This window comes from Rhea pennata, chromosome 25 (assembly GCF_028389875.1).
Source record: "Rhea pennata isolate bPtePen1 chromosome 25, bPtePen1.pri, whole genome shotgun sequence".
In the NCBI taxonomy this organism is placed as follows: Eukaryota; Metazoa; Chordata; class Aves; order Rheiformes; family Rheidae; genus Rhea; species Rhea pennata.
Genome location: NC_084687.1, coordinates 1451775 through 1465379, shown reverse-complemented (window position 1 = coordinate 1465379; position 13605 = coordinate 1451775). Strand labels below are relative to the sequence as shown.

Sequence of the window (13605 nt, the reverse complement as noted above, 5' to 3'; positions counted from 1 at the left end):
GAGAGAAGACAACAGGAGTCAAGATGACAAATTATCAGTCAAACGGGCAATTCTCATGCAATGGGATACGCTTCTCAATCAGTTTTTTAAACAAGACTAAAAAATGTGTATAATGTCACGACGCTTTCATTTACAACTAAAAGTGAACCCTACTTTTACTATTTTGTTTGCCAGAACACTGAATGCAATGAAAAAAAAAAAAAGGTTTGGCACTCTTGCAATGTTATGATATCCGATTACTCATCTAACTATATGTAAACTGTAGGACAAGAAATACTAACTGGAAAACTTTTAAGGCAAGACGTGTACTGTATTTCAATGAGATGAATCTGACTTTCAAGCTGAACCGATTCGCTAGCTCATTAGGCAAAATGCTGGAGTTGGCAGTGTGCACGGAAGACAGAGTGACATAAAACAGGCAGAGAGACCAGGAGAGGACAAACAGAGGTTGACACACACAACATCCATGGGGCATTCTGGGCAGTGAAATTAAACTGCTTAAGACAGCTGTTAAACATACAACTTCTAAGTACTTTGCTTAAGTTGGGCGAGCCAAGGAAAACAAGGAAACATGCTGACAGCTTAGCTAAATAACAAGCCAATGCTCTAGGTGAGTCAACCATAACCCAGAAAATGGATCCTGTACCAAAGATCCACAGGGGATAAAGAGCAAGAAACAAGAATAAAGAGTAGGAGCAGGAATTCAATATAGGATTTAGGGTCTGTTAAGAGAAAGTTTCTTAGTCCAGCAAGGAAATGGTCCATCTATTAGAAACAAATATTTAATAGCATAAAAAGAACACAATTTTTGTCACTGCAACAACTTTTGTAGAGATATGGTACACACTGGCTTAGTAAGAGGTAACATCAGATTTCATCTACCTCACTGAAAAACTTCTGACTTTTTTTTAAGGAGACAGAGCTGAGGGAAATGCATGCTATATATTATGCAGTAATTCATATTTGATAAGAGGCCTCTTCTGACTTTAAAAATGCAGAACTGTACATCTCATTTATCACAGGAACTCTTCCAAATTACGTTAGTCAAAGTTATGCATATGTAGCCACTCTGCCACAGTTTGGAGGAATTAATGTAGGTCTAGTAGACAAGAAATCTTGCCTATCGCTGATTCACTCTGAAAACACAAACAGTTCCCTTTGGAACATCTGAAACTAAAGGTTGATATATCCAATGAGAATAACATTGAGCTTCTTATATTCTAAGGTATGTTAAGTGTCTTAAATCCTAAACAAATAACATAGATGTTTTCAGCCCCTCTTTAGGAACTTAACATATTTACTCCCCTCCTCCCCTCCCCCCCCCCAAAAAAGAAAAAAAAAAAAAAAAAACTTGCATGCAGTCTGAAATAGAACCTGCTAATAAAGATAAACAAGACCTTAATTAAAAGGATTATTAAAAGGTATTAGTTTTGAAAGAAACTCCTTTAAGCACTTTTGAAATACAGCAGCACCACAAGAGGGTGCTGTGTTTTGCGGCAAGGTTAATTCTGCAAAGCAACCAATTATCATTACGAGTTTTGCTGTTGAAGACAGTGCATGCAAACCAACTCTACAGACCTACTTCCCTGAAGTTTGTAGCTGGAAAACCTGTAAAACTAGCCATTTCCATCCAGTGTGTACTTGCAGGGCCCTCAAAAGCAACTGTTCTGGATTTCCCCCTTTTAAAACATAATGTTTTAAAATTGAAGGGTAATTGAAGGGGTTTTTTAATAACCATGTTACTGCATGAAGCTTAAGAATACAAGCAATAGAAAGAACTGAAATCCTAGAAAACTCGAATTTTTTAAAGCTGCACAGCTCCTTTATCTTAAATTACTTTGTTGCTTCAAATATGATTGTTAGAAGCCTGCAACTAAAGGCACACATCATCATTTGACTATGCCAGCATGCATTTGTTAAGATTTTCACTTCCTTGGCCCATTGCAAATGTTACAGTCCCAGCAGAATAAATCTGAATACAAATACCTGCAAAAAATGTGACCGACACCAAATTTTGCAACTTTTCTACCAAATCTGTAAGCTAATTAACTGTGTAGCAGGCATTCTGTAATAATCACATTCACTTTAATAGTCCAAATACTAATATAAACTACAAATGGTCAGGTTAAATATTTCTATGCTCTTCCTTTCAGATACATTGTTAATGGGATAACAGACTTCAGGTAAGTTCAGCTGGTAAATCTTGCATCTCATCCGAACTCATAGTTAATTAAAACTTAAGGACAGCCTATAGACAACCTCTTTCACCACCTTCCTCCTCCTCCACCCAGATTCAAGTGAACAAAAACCTACTACAGTTACTGGTAAGCTGTTCTACAGGTTAGCTTCAACCTTTTCATCCTTCCCAATCCACATTCTTTTTAATCAAAAATCTCAGTCAAATTTGCTTACTGTCCAAGAAGTTATTCTTGATTGTTTCCTGTAAGCTATGTTCAAGATATTTTCAATAAACAAATCATAATCCGTTTACTTCTCTTTATAGGACAAGCTTTCTAACCTCCCAGATAATATTTTTCTTTTGGCTTTTTCCTGAAGCCTCTTCTGTATTTTACAACATCCCTTTAAAACTGCAAGTAGACTTTTAGTTGCAATCGTTCCAATGTCATGCAAAAGAAAAAGACATGTCACTTCCATTATTTTGCTAGACAATGTCTCATAGTAAGACCCAAAAGAATACCTTCGCAATTCTTGCCATAGAAACATGCATTCATTCAGTTAACTACACCAATTCATTGCTTCCCAGAATGCCCACCCTGTAAGCGTGACCTACATTCTTTGTTCTGAGATCTATGATCTTGCCTTTGCAAAGGTGTTACGTGATTCTTGCTTCTGAGAGGAAGGGAACAGACTCAGTGACTCAGGAGATCCCTTTTAGTCTTGCGTTTTTACAGTTGTATTAAGAACACATTCAAAAGAAACTCAGATCACCACGGAACCTATGCAAAATGTCACAGAACTCATCTGGCACCGTCACTTATCATTCCGATGGCATTGGCGTGTCATCCATAAATCTTCCTTTATGAAGGGGAATTAATCCCTCTTTGACCCTGTTAAAAAGCTAACATTAGTTGATAACTCCAATCATCAGCTAACCTAGTTTGTGGTGATGCAACCCTTGCTTTGTAATTTTGAGCATAGGTGATTTTCTAACAAAAACATTCAATCTTCCTTGCTAAGAAAAGACCTTGCATGCAGCGACACATCTCACATGCAGAACTCTCCAGCAAGACAGGCTTAGTGGAACAGCTCTCATCTGAAATAAAAACTACGCTGTGTTTTACAGACTATGTACTGCAGATTAGCAAAGGAAAACGAACAAAAGCACAGATCCTTCCCATTTGAGAATCACCGCCAAAAAGCTGAGATTGCAATGGGGATCACTTCTCTAGCCTCAAGTGTTTACATGCCAACTCCAGACTCAGTGAGGAATGAAAGCTAAGTAGACTTTTGAGTGTCAAAGCAGGCTGCCCCTTGGGATTCAAAAGTGGCCCTGTAAAGACAGAAGGTGAAACCATATGTAGAACAGGTACCAGGATTTGCCACAGGATATGTCAGGCTTCTCCATTCTCAGTGGAGGTCACTGCACACAAAAACCAGATACATAGGCTCTGGCAGCACAGCAGCACTGGCATGAAGAGCTGGAGACTCATGGGGTGTTAAAATCAGTGCACCAGGGCTGAATTCAAGGTCCCTGATTCACTTCAGAAGTCACTGCTGTGGCCCTGACCTAGACGTCCAGGCAGATACTGGGGCCAGACTTAGCTTTCAGTGCTGAAGGGCATCTGGCCCTGAGAATTACAGAGATCTTCAGTGAAGACAGAATACTTGGTAGGTAGACGTGGTCTGATGCCGTATGTCCATTCTCAGAGGTGTCCAACTGGGGAGCCACACTGACAGCATAGACAACTGTCTCCAAAAGGCTTTGATCAGAGAGTTTTAGAAACAGTCTCTTTGGAGCCATAACTGACAGCCTTCAAACCCAGATTTTAATCCTAATTTAACTCAGATTAAGGAAGGATGTGATTTTAAAGCACAACAGCCATCCCAGAATAACTGTACGCATAGACAAGCTACTAGACAATGCTATTGATTTCATCAAGCAGCTATAAATCAAAAGACAACTGGGAATCTCAGCTGACTACTATTTTACCTCTAGCTGGGGCATTTCTCTACAAATTCCCATCCCTGTAATAGCAAAAGGCTGCTACTCAAACTACTTACAGAACTCTCAGTTTAAGCTGTTTAGATTCATTTTCACTTGAAAAGCATCTACTTTCAATGAAAAGCACGTACCTAGACATATATAAGGGTGGCAGGTTACATGATCCTTAAAGTTCTCTCTGGCTTTTGGAAACACTTAACCTGATCTCCTACCTAATGTAAGCACAGAATTCTACCCAGCAATTCCCAGATTATTTGGGTTTGAAAGAAAGCCTATCCTAATGGGTATGCAGACATGAACTAATTTCATTCATTGGCAGCTTTAGTTTTGTTGCTGGAAAAGGGGGGTGTCTTTAGCCTGAGACTCTAATTTCAGCTTCTGGCTGACATGGTTTATGTCAAGTTCAACAAAGAAACAAAACCGCAGAAGTCCAAACCTTCCACCACTATTACCCCACATAAACACTTCCAGACTAAACTGTTTGATTCTAAATTTTCCATGAGCTACATCAAATGAGTGTTAGAAATCCCTTACTGAAAGGGACTGAATCCAGGACAGAACATTCTCATGATTCTTGAATGCACTCCGATTTTTCAGCATTTCTGAAGTTACCAATAGTAATATAATGTTCCTTCTTCATATTTTCCCGATAATTAAACATCAGGGGAGACAGCTAAATAAACTATTCTAAAGTTACCTAATTGCAAAGTATGATCCTTGGCTTGAACATAAAGTAAGGGTTTCCTAGTGAGCCTAAATGATCTATTTTGCTTCACAACAGTTTGACAGCATGCGAACTGGTAACATTTTGGAACCACAGCACTAAAACATCTCTTCCAAAAAACCACGTTCTTGATCTGAAAGTGTCAGAAAGTGGCATATTCACCACCTCCTTTAGTTTTTTCTTAACAGCTGATCACCTTCACTGTTAAAAATGCATGTCATATATCTAATTCAAGTGAGCCTAGCTTATGCATAGCAAGAACCAGTGGCTGCAAGCCTTCTTCTACAAGATTGATGAAAGATGTAGTACTTGTTATTTTCTCCATGTGAAGCTTGCTTACATACTGGAATCAAGTTATCACACTGTTTTTCTTTTTGATAAATAAAGAGACTGAACCTCCGTAGACTATCAAATCAGAAGGGACCATCATGGTGAAGACCAATTTCCTGTTTAGGAGACGTTATAAGATTTCTTTACATTAATTGCTGTTTTAACTATTGTATAGTTCTCAATTTCAGCATTGGGCAATCCCCAGAACCCTCAACAAAGCTGCTCCAACAGTTAACTGTTTTTAGTCCATTGTTCAATGGAGATTTTTTTCCATAATAAATAAATAAAAAAAATAGATAGATAAAAGAGGTGGGAAGCAGAAGAGGTTTTCAATCTGGATACGTTCCCTCCTCAGGCCAGCAGTGAAGGCAACCAGGCAGTTGAATGAGTGGCCATGAAAAGATACCGCATAGAATCAACCTTCTTCCGGAAAAAACATCCCAGAAGAACAGCTTCAGTTCTTAAAAATCCTGTATCTTAAGATTTTACCACTCAAACTATATAGCAAGGATAAGTTCTTCAAAATTTATTTTTTACCTGCAGAAATTTTGACACTTTTCTGCACCCTCTCTGGGGCAAGTCTTCTTCATAAAGCATGAAATTCTCAAATGAATGTACCATGCTCACTACCATGCTACTACAGAGCTAAAAGCATCTTCCTTTTCTTTACTAAGAAATTCAACAGCTGCATTCACTCATTTAGCCAAAGCAGCTATTCCAACATTACACTGATTTCCACTAGGCTCCACAGTTATTTTTCTACAATCCCTCCTCCTCTAAGACCGAACTATGCTCCTTCGTTCCTACTTTAGTGCTTATTGTTTCACAAAATGCAGCAAATTAGGGAACCAGAATCACTCTATAACAATGAGCTACCTACCACAAACCTGCAATCTATACGAAATAATTTCTTTTGTTCTTCTAGACCCGTAATGAAAATTGGATAGTCAGCTTGAGATTCTGAAAGACCATTAGAAAAATATTCTTCGTGACAATCTCATTAATGGCTGAAATAATTTGATTGTTTCAGTGTTGTATCAATTTTGCACAATACTGTTATAATTAGAATATTGTCAATTAATTTATAAATCTCCCATCATGACAACATAACTAGTTTGCCAAATACGTAGTCTCACAGAAAACAATAAAGTTGATTTGACAATACCAGTTTTCATATAATCATATTCCATAAGATCATGTTTTGAGTTCCTATCCAGTACTATATCAGCCCTTCATCTACCCTTAGTGAGAACTAATTAACAACTCTTGTACCTATACAGAATTTAAATAGGTTCCCATTCATTTTCCTCTGGTCCTCTGAAAGTTTCACAGTATTCCACGATTACTGAAAGATTGAGTCAGTTATTTAGAGATCTTCAGTGTCAATTCCATCAAGATTTCAGCTGTGTTAATAAAGACCTTCCAATTTTAAAATGCTTAGTCTTACCAAGGCAGACTTAAGGTTATTTGGAGGCCTTAACTGCACATCTCCCTATCCACATTCTTTAGAGCAATAACATTTAGTCTTAATTTCCTCAATTTTAATGCTTGGCTACAGGAAACTTAGAGCATTTAAAATATATTGTCTCTGTATTTTCTAGCGCAAGTAGTAAGTTGCTTCCAGGGTAAATTGGATTTTGAAACTGATGAATATGGTAAGTAAAGCTTAAGTAACTTATTAGTCATTTCTTCACTTGCAGCAAAGCAACTCTGCAAGTAGGAAGGAAGATTCCATTTCCAAATAAAAGTTGCAGCAGGAACAGCATAACATGCTCTACATTTTACCTTTTATTATTGAAACTACACTGCAAATTTGTTTGGACATTTGCTTTCATTAATTAATATATCTACTTCAAATAACAATGACACTGTTCTCAAACAATACTTCATGTCATTCCTCTAAGTGCCCCGACCCCATAATTTGCAGAGCTATCATAAAATCTTCCAGAAGGTAAAGTCAGCACTTGACATACCAAATTTTGCAATAACCCACTGTTCCAGCTTACCATTTAAATAAGGAGATCATAATAAACGATGTCTTCAATTCATAAAAGAAAAAAACTAAGTGCATGTATATATTACAGATAAGTTGTATGCCATCCACTTTTCTATATCAACTTTCCATCTTTGGTTCAGTGGCACACAGAGCACTTCTAGTTTATGTAGCTCATTAACTTCAAGCAGCAGCAGCCATCACTGGTAAAGCTCTTCTGGCCTGAACACTTTGCTGCCATTGGGAATGTGTACTTTATGCTTAATACTGTTGACAAAAAGCCTTCACCCTACTTTTCTATGTCATATAAAACAGAGTCAGTGAATATGCTTATTGTTGCATCCTCCAAAAGATAGTGAAGTCAACAACAGTTAGCATGGAGATTACAGCATCTCAGAACCATTAAAATAAGAGCAAAGCTAAGTCAGTGATGACTGGAATGAACTGAACTGGAATGAAGAGTAAGAAAGTTTTTGGGTATCCCTGTGAAAATTTTCTGAAATTCTAGCACTGCTATGCAGAAACTATACCTCCTGTTATATTCTTGAATATTGTTTTATCCTGCGAGCATGAAACTAACATCTAAAATCCAACTCTTCCATCCAGACATCTATGTTATGTCAGCTGCCTTAATGATATCCTCCTCAAAAAACATTTCATAATCCTCCAAGCCTTCATCACAGAGCAAACCACTACAGATGTGTTTTTCCAAGCTTATCCGATGCCCAGCTAATGCTAGTGAAAAAGTATCAGAGAAAAAAGAATGACCCCCCTCGCTTCCAAAGAACAGGGAACTCTCCTTACTGGGGCCTGGTGCTGAAACATCAGGGCTGGCTTACCAGGAATAAACAGTAAACAATAAAATTACGAAGTCACAGTTGGGCATCACTGGTCTCATATATAAATACCTTCCATGAATCTGTGGTTGCAGTTCACAAACGGAAGCATAACTTTATCTGCTGATGAAGTTTAAGGCAAAATAACGCAAGGCCTGTAATCAAGTTATTTCTTGTTCATCGTGGATCCTGGCAGTCCACAGTGCCTGCCTGCTGTAAAGGAACTCCAACAGGTAATCTGAGTAAGAATGCAAGCAGAAGCTTCAGCTGGACACATTGAAGATTTCCAAACGTCAGCCGTTGCTGAACAATGCATTCAGCTGGAACATATATAATTTTGTGAAAAGATCAGTATAATCTGTAGCTTACAGTGCTACAAAATCCTTGATTGTATGGGGAAGAACAATAACTGAATAATCATTGTGTTTCCTGTTTTCAGGAGGAAGGCCAGAAACAACATTAAGTTCAAGACTTTCTATGGCAGATTTGTGAGTGCTCCCTCTATGTGCTAGGCTGGTGAATGAACAATTGCACAAGTCATCCAAGTAATTATCTAGGGTAGATAAGAACTATGGTAGCTAAGCTCTCAGGAAAAACATGCTCTATATAACTATTAGGTGCTCAGCCCTTAACAGCCTCAACTATTTTCATTCTAGCTCTGAATATGTTCAGTGAAACATATGATCATAAATACAAACAGATATTAGCTTTTTAGTAAGCAGTGATGAGAGTACAGTGAGAACGCAGTTGTAATAAATATTTTATTCTTTAAGGGAGCTATTCATTTATGACTCTCTAGTAGATAGTGTAGCTCACAAAAAGCATTTATTATGGGTTTTTTGCTTTTTATACGTGCAGTCAAACAACATAGAGGAAATTTTAAAACTAAATCACAAAAGGAAAAGCTTTCATAAAAATTCTGTTCTGCTCACTGTTGCTGAAATACTGTTGAAAATATACAATCCAAAAAGATCATGCTCAAAAAGACTACATAAGTTCAGTGCTGACTGCATAATGAAAACCATCGCACCCCCTTAAATGTGAGTCAGTGTTTGGCTCAACCACATGAAAAGGGCTATCAGTATATTCTACCTAGATATAAATTCAGGGGCGTTCTGGTGCACATTCATAAAATTGCAAACTGACTTTTCTTCCAGGAAACAGAAACGTCTTCTCTGATGAGATTCACATTATTCAGTCTGTTATAAACATACTTCTATCATCTCAGACAGTAAAACACGACAAGTTGCTTCACTTTGTTTTAATTTGGTAGGAAAGGGATGGTAACCAGCAAGAGTCCCAACAATGATCAAAACATGAAACTGTGGAGCATGTGATTCAGAACATTATTTCTTTGAACTCAATGTATCACTTGCAAAACTTCAGTCCACATAAATGTTTCGTTGGTTTTACCTCTTACTAGATCGAATTTAAGACTTTCAGTAGCCGTTTAACATTCTAGTTGTTGCCATCATGTTAACTACCTCAAGCCAGCTGCACCACCCCAGACTTGCACCACCCTCTACTCGGAGAAACAGCACTTCCCTCAAAATAAAGATGATTCACACACATTTGTTAATTAGATCTTTACTTTAGGAAGCCCCTCTCCTCACCAGGACAGCTGCTTACCCCTTTAAAAAGAACTAAGAATTATGACCACACAAACTATGCTTCCAAGAGCTTAAGAGTAATTCTCAGTAAACAGTCAACTGACAAAAGGAAATCAGAATTCACCTCACAATTTTGAACATATGACACCATCAGTCTAGATGATGATGATGTAGATGAAGGCTTATTACCCTTCCCACTGTGTGTTGCATTCTAAAATGGTGGCCATGTCTGTCTAGGATTCAGCTCGCAAGGATACCAGTCCAACTCACAGCTGCGGAGTCAGAGGTTGTTCAACTTGAGGGACTAGTTACCTGTATAAAAACTACACCAGACCTCAGGTGTAGCCAGGGGAAGGCCGCTGTGGAGCCAAGCACGGCCAAGGAGAGGACTCCACAACACTACAATGCCAACATGGAGGGCAACACCCAAGCAGCTGCCTCCTCTAGGGCTCTGCACGGGGACTGCTCGCCCCGGCAGTAGCTCCAAGTGCAGGGGCCTGGCCAAGCTGGAACTTTTTGGGGGGGCCGAGCAGCGAGGGCAGCGAGGAAGGAGCGGCTCGGCCTCCCCGACGAGGCAGGGAGCGCGGCGCGGCCGGGTCAGCCTCTCTCTCTCCCCCCCCCCTCCCCCTCCTCCCGCACGCCCCCGGCAGCCGCTCCAGCGACTTTTCCCGCTGGCCAACTCCAACACTTGAAAGCGACTTTGCGGGAGAAGGCCGGTGACAGAGGGGGCGTGCGGGTCGCATCGCAGCCCCGCGCCCCCGGCCCGGGGCCGTTTAAACTTTACACGGATGGAGGAGGAGGAGGGGGCCGGTCTGCTGCCTCCCCCCAGCCCCAGGCCGCGGTGCGCACTGCCCCACCTGCCCCAGGGTCACCTGCGTGGAAGGGCCACGCGTGACGGGCCGCCTCCGCCGGCAAGGGAAGGAGCCGGGGTGGCCGCCGGTGCCGGCCGGGCCGGGCCGCCACACAAAGGCCGTTTCCCCCGGCGGCGCCATGCGGGCACTCACCGGCGGCGGCCGCACCTTGCAGATACCCGTCTGCTCGGCGATGGGCCGGATCTTGTGGATGAAGGCGAAAGGGTCGGCGAACTCCTCCCAGCTGGGCTCGAACACGGGGCACTCGGGCGGGGGCAGGAACTCGGCCATGGCCCGGGCCGCGGGGGCGCCGGCAGCCGCTCCGCCGCCAACCGCCGCTCCAAACAATCCTCCAACAGACGCTGGGGCCGCCGAGCGCCGGTCGAACGGGACGTGCGCCTCCGCCGGGAGGGCGAGGGGGGGGGGGGGGGAGGAAAGGGGGGAGCCGGGAGGGAGAGCGAGGCAGAGAAAAAGAGTCCGCCCCGGCCTGGGCGGGGGGGAGGGAGGGGGCTGGCTGCCACCCCTCCCCCCGCCGTCACGCGCCGCCCGCCCCGCGCGTGTCTTTGTGCGGGGACATCCGCGCCGCGGGGCCGCGCACCGAGGCGAGGCCGGGGCCGGCCGGGAGTAGGAGTGTGTGTGTGTGTGTGTGTGTGTGTGTGTGTGCTGGGGGCGGGGGTCGTCCGCAGCGGCCCCGCCGCGCCGCTCCCCCCTTTGCCAGCACGAAGCCCCGGCGGCAAGTCGCGTCAGCCAGGGAAAGGCCGCGCCGGGAGAGCTGGCGGGGCGGCAGGCCGCGCCTCGGCAGCGGCTCTGGCTGCGCGGCGTCGCGCCTCGCCGTTGCCGCCCCTCGTGTTGCGGTTGGGTTTGGGAAGAGCGGCGGCGGCCGACGAACTACTCGGCAGCCGCCCTCTCCGTCGTTGCACAGCTTCGTAACGAAGCCGTTAACACCGTTTCTTTCAGGCACCTGGCTCCGTTTTTAGGGAGCTGTCAGCGCGTCTCCAGTACCACGCACCCAGCGTTTGATGTTTTAGACGGACTGACGCTTCGAGACCCCTCGGTTAGAAATATTCTTTACGGAGCGCCACCGTGTACAAGCCACAGAAACGAGTCTTTCCCCCCTCTTAAGGACTTCGCCGCTGAAATCGCCTAACAAAGCCAAATTCTGGCCAGCACCTCAGCGAAGCGCTGTTCCAGCCTGAGAGGCTCCCGCCGCCTCCCTAAGCCCAAGATGTCCGCGCAGGACGCAGCGCTCTCGCCCGGGACGGCCCGCTCGACCTCGCGGAACACAGCGCTCCTTTGTTGCGCGGCCCCCGCTCCGCAGGCCCCGCTCCTTCCCGCCGCCCTGTAACGGCCGATCGCGGCGGCTCTGCCAACGCCGGGCCCCGCTCCCACCACACGCCCTCCCCCACCCCCGCCGCCTCGGGGTGGGCCGCGCTCCCGCTGCCCCGCTTCCCGGGTGCCTCCGCAGGGGCTGCGCTTTGTGTGCCGGCGGGGGCGGGAGCCGGGGCCGTTACGCCGCCGAGCAGCACATGGGCCTCCGGCGGCGTTGCCCTCCGGGAGCTCTGTTTACATGCGCGGAAGGATCCGCCACAGCTGACAGCCACCTCCAGCCGGCGCTTCTTTTTTTAAAGAGCCTCTTCGCTGCCGGCGATTGGCTGCGCCGCGACCGCGTCACCGGCGGGCGGGGCGGGGCCGCGCCGCGCGGACGCATTGTCTCGGCCGGCGCGGCGCGGCGCGAGGCGGGGGGGGGGGGCCAGTGGCCAGTCTGCGCCCGGTCCGCGCTCCGGCGCCGCGGGGCGCAGCTCCTACCCGCTCCCCAGGTGAAGCCAGTGCCCTCGTGCCGCCCCCCCACACACACTCCTTTAATTCCCTGGTTGTGACCCGTTGGGCTCGGGCCTTCCCCCACCCTCACTGAGGGGGCACGGTGAGGTGCCCACCCCCCCGGCGGTGTTGACCGGGTCGCCCATCCCACGCGCTGAGGGGGTACGGTGAGGCGCCCCGCCCCGCTCCGCCCCAGCGGGGCGTCCCACCCCCACCCGCAGGGGCTCGGTGCGGGCGGGGAGGGGCACGGAGGCAGCGCCCCCCCTTCCCCCGCCCCCAGCTCGGCAGGCGCCGCACGTAGCGCACGTGCGGGCCGGGGCGGGGCGGCCGCGCTGGGCCCCGCCCCCTCCCGCCTCGGCGCCGCGCCCCCCTCGCCCTCCCCCCCCACCGGCGACCCCTCCCCGCCGGCCGGGCCCGGCCTGGGCCGGCGCCGAAAACAGACGAATAAGCCAAAACTTTAGCAAATAACTGAGATCGCTCCCTAGGCGTGCTTCGTTCGGCGAGCTGCGCTGCACGCTGCTCACTGTTTATTTCATACTTCCTGAGGGAACACACGCAGCCCCAGGCCGCCACCGCCTCCCCTCCGCGCCTGCCCCCGCCGCCGGCTCTCCGGTGTCTCCAAACCGTTTGGGTCTCAACTCGCTTTCCGAGAGCGTACGGGCTGAAACTGCCAAGCTCCTTGTGAACGCTAACCCACCTTTGGCGCGCCCTCACCTGCCGCCCACTCCCACAAGCTCGTTTCTCCCTTTCCCCGAATGAAAGGCAAGCAGCTGAAGATCAGCTGCGCCCTGCTGACCGCAGTCGCCCCTAAGCCCCATCGCCTGCTTGGGTTGAGTAGTTGGAGCAACCTGCCCAGAGGTATCCAACATCCTCCGCGGTAGAAGTAGCCCTTACTGCGAGGCCTTCACCGCTGTTTTCAAAATCCAGTGACAATCTGTCTCCCACCACTGCAGACACTTTCTTGGAGGACAAGTAGGGCCATCCACACACCCAACTAAGTCATCCGTTTGGGTTCAGTAACAGCAATTAGACCGTATTTCCAGTTTGCATTTCCTTTTTTAGCCAAACCCAGGAATCCCACCAAGTTTGTTCCTGCGGGCTCTGCCCTGGCTTGTGCTACCTAAAGGCCTCTTTTGCTACAGCTGCTTTGCTACTGAAGCTCAAAAGTCATGCATCTTCTGGAGGCACCTGGTCTGGAGAAAGGCCCCATCCACCACCAAAATGTAACAGCTTCCCCAGCCTCCAGCTGTCTCCTGTCAG

The 13605-nt window shown here is 46.2% G+C and overlaps 1 protein-coding gene across 2 annotated transcripts in view; it reads right to left on the bottom strand.

Moving 5' to 3' along the window:
* The window catches only part of KDM5B (lysine demethylase 5B), a 59581-nt gene extending 48692 nt beyond the window's left edge, over positions 1 to 10889 (bottom strand). For both annotated transcript variants that reach the window (XM_062594941.1, XM_062594942.1), the window contains exon 1: positions 10681 to 10889. In XM_062594941.1, coding sequence (XP_062450925.1) covers positions 10681 to 10818 — 138 coding nt within the window. In that variant the 5' untranslated portion in view covers positions 10819 to 10889. The remainder of the gene's footprint in view (positions 1 to 10680) is intronic.
* Positions 10890 to 13605: the final 2716 nt, after the last annotated feature.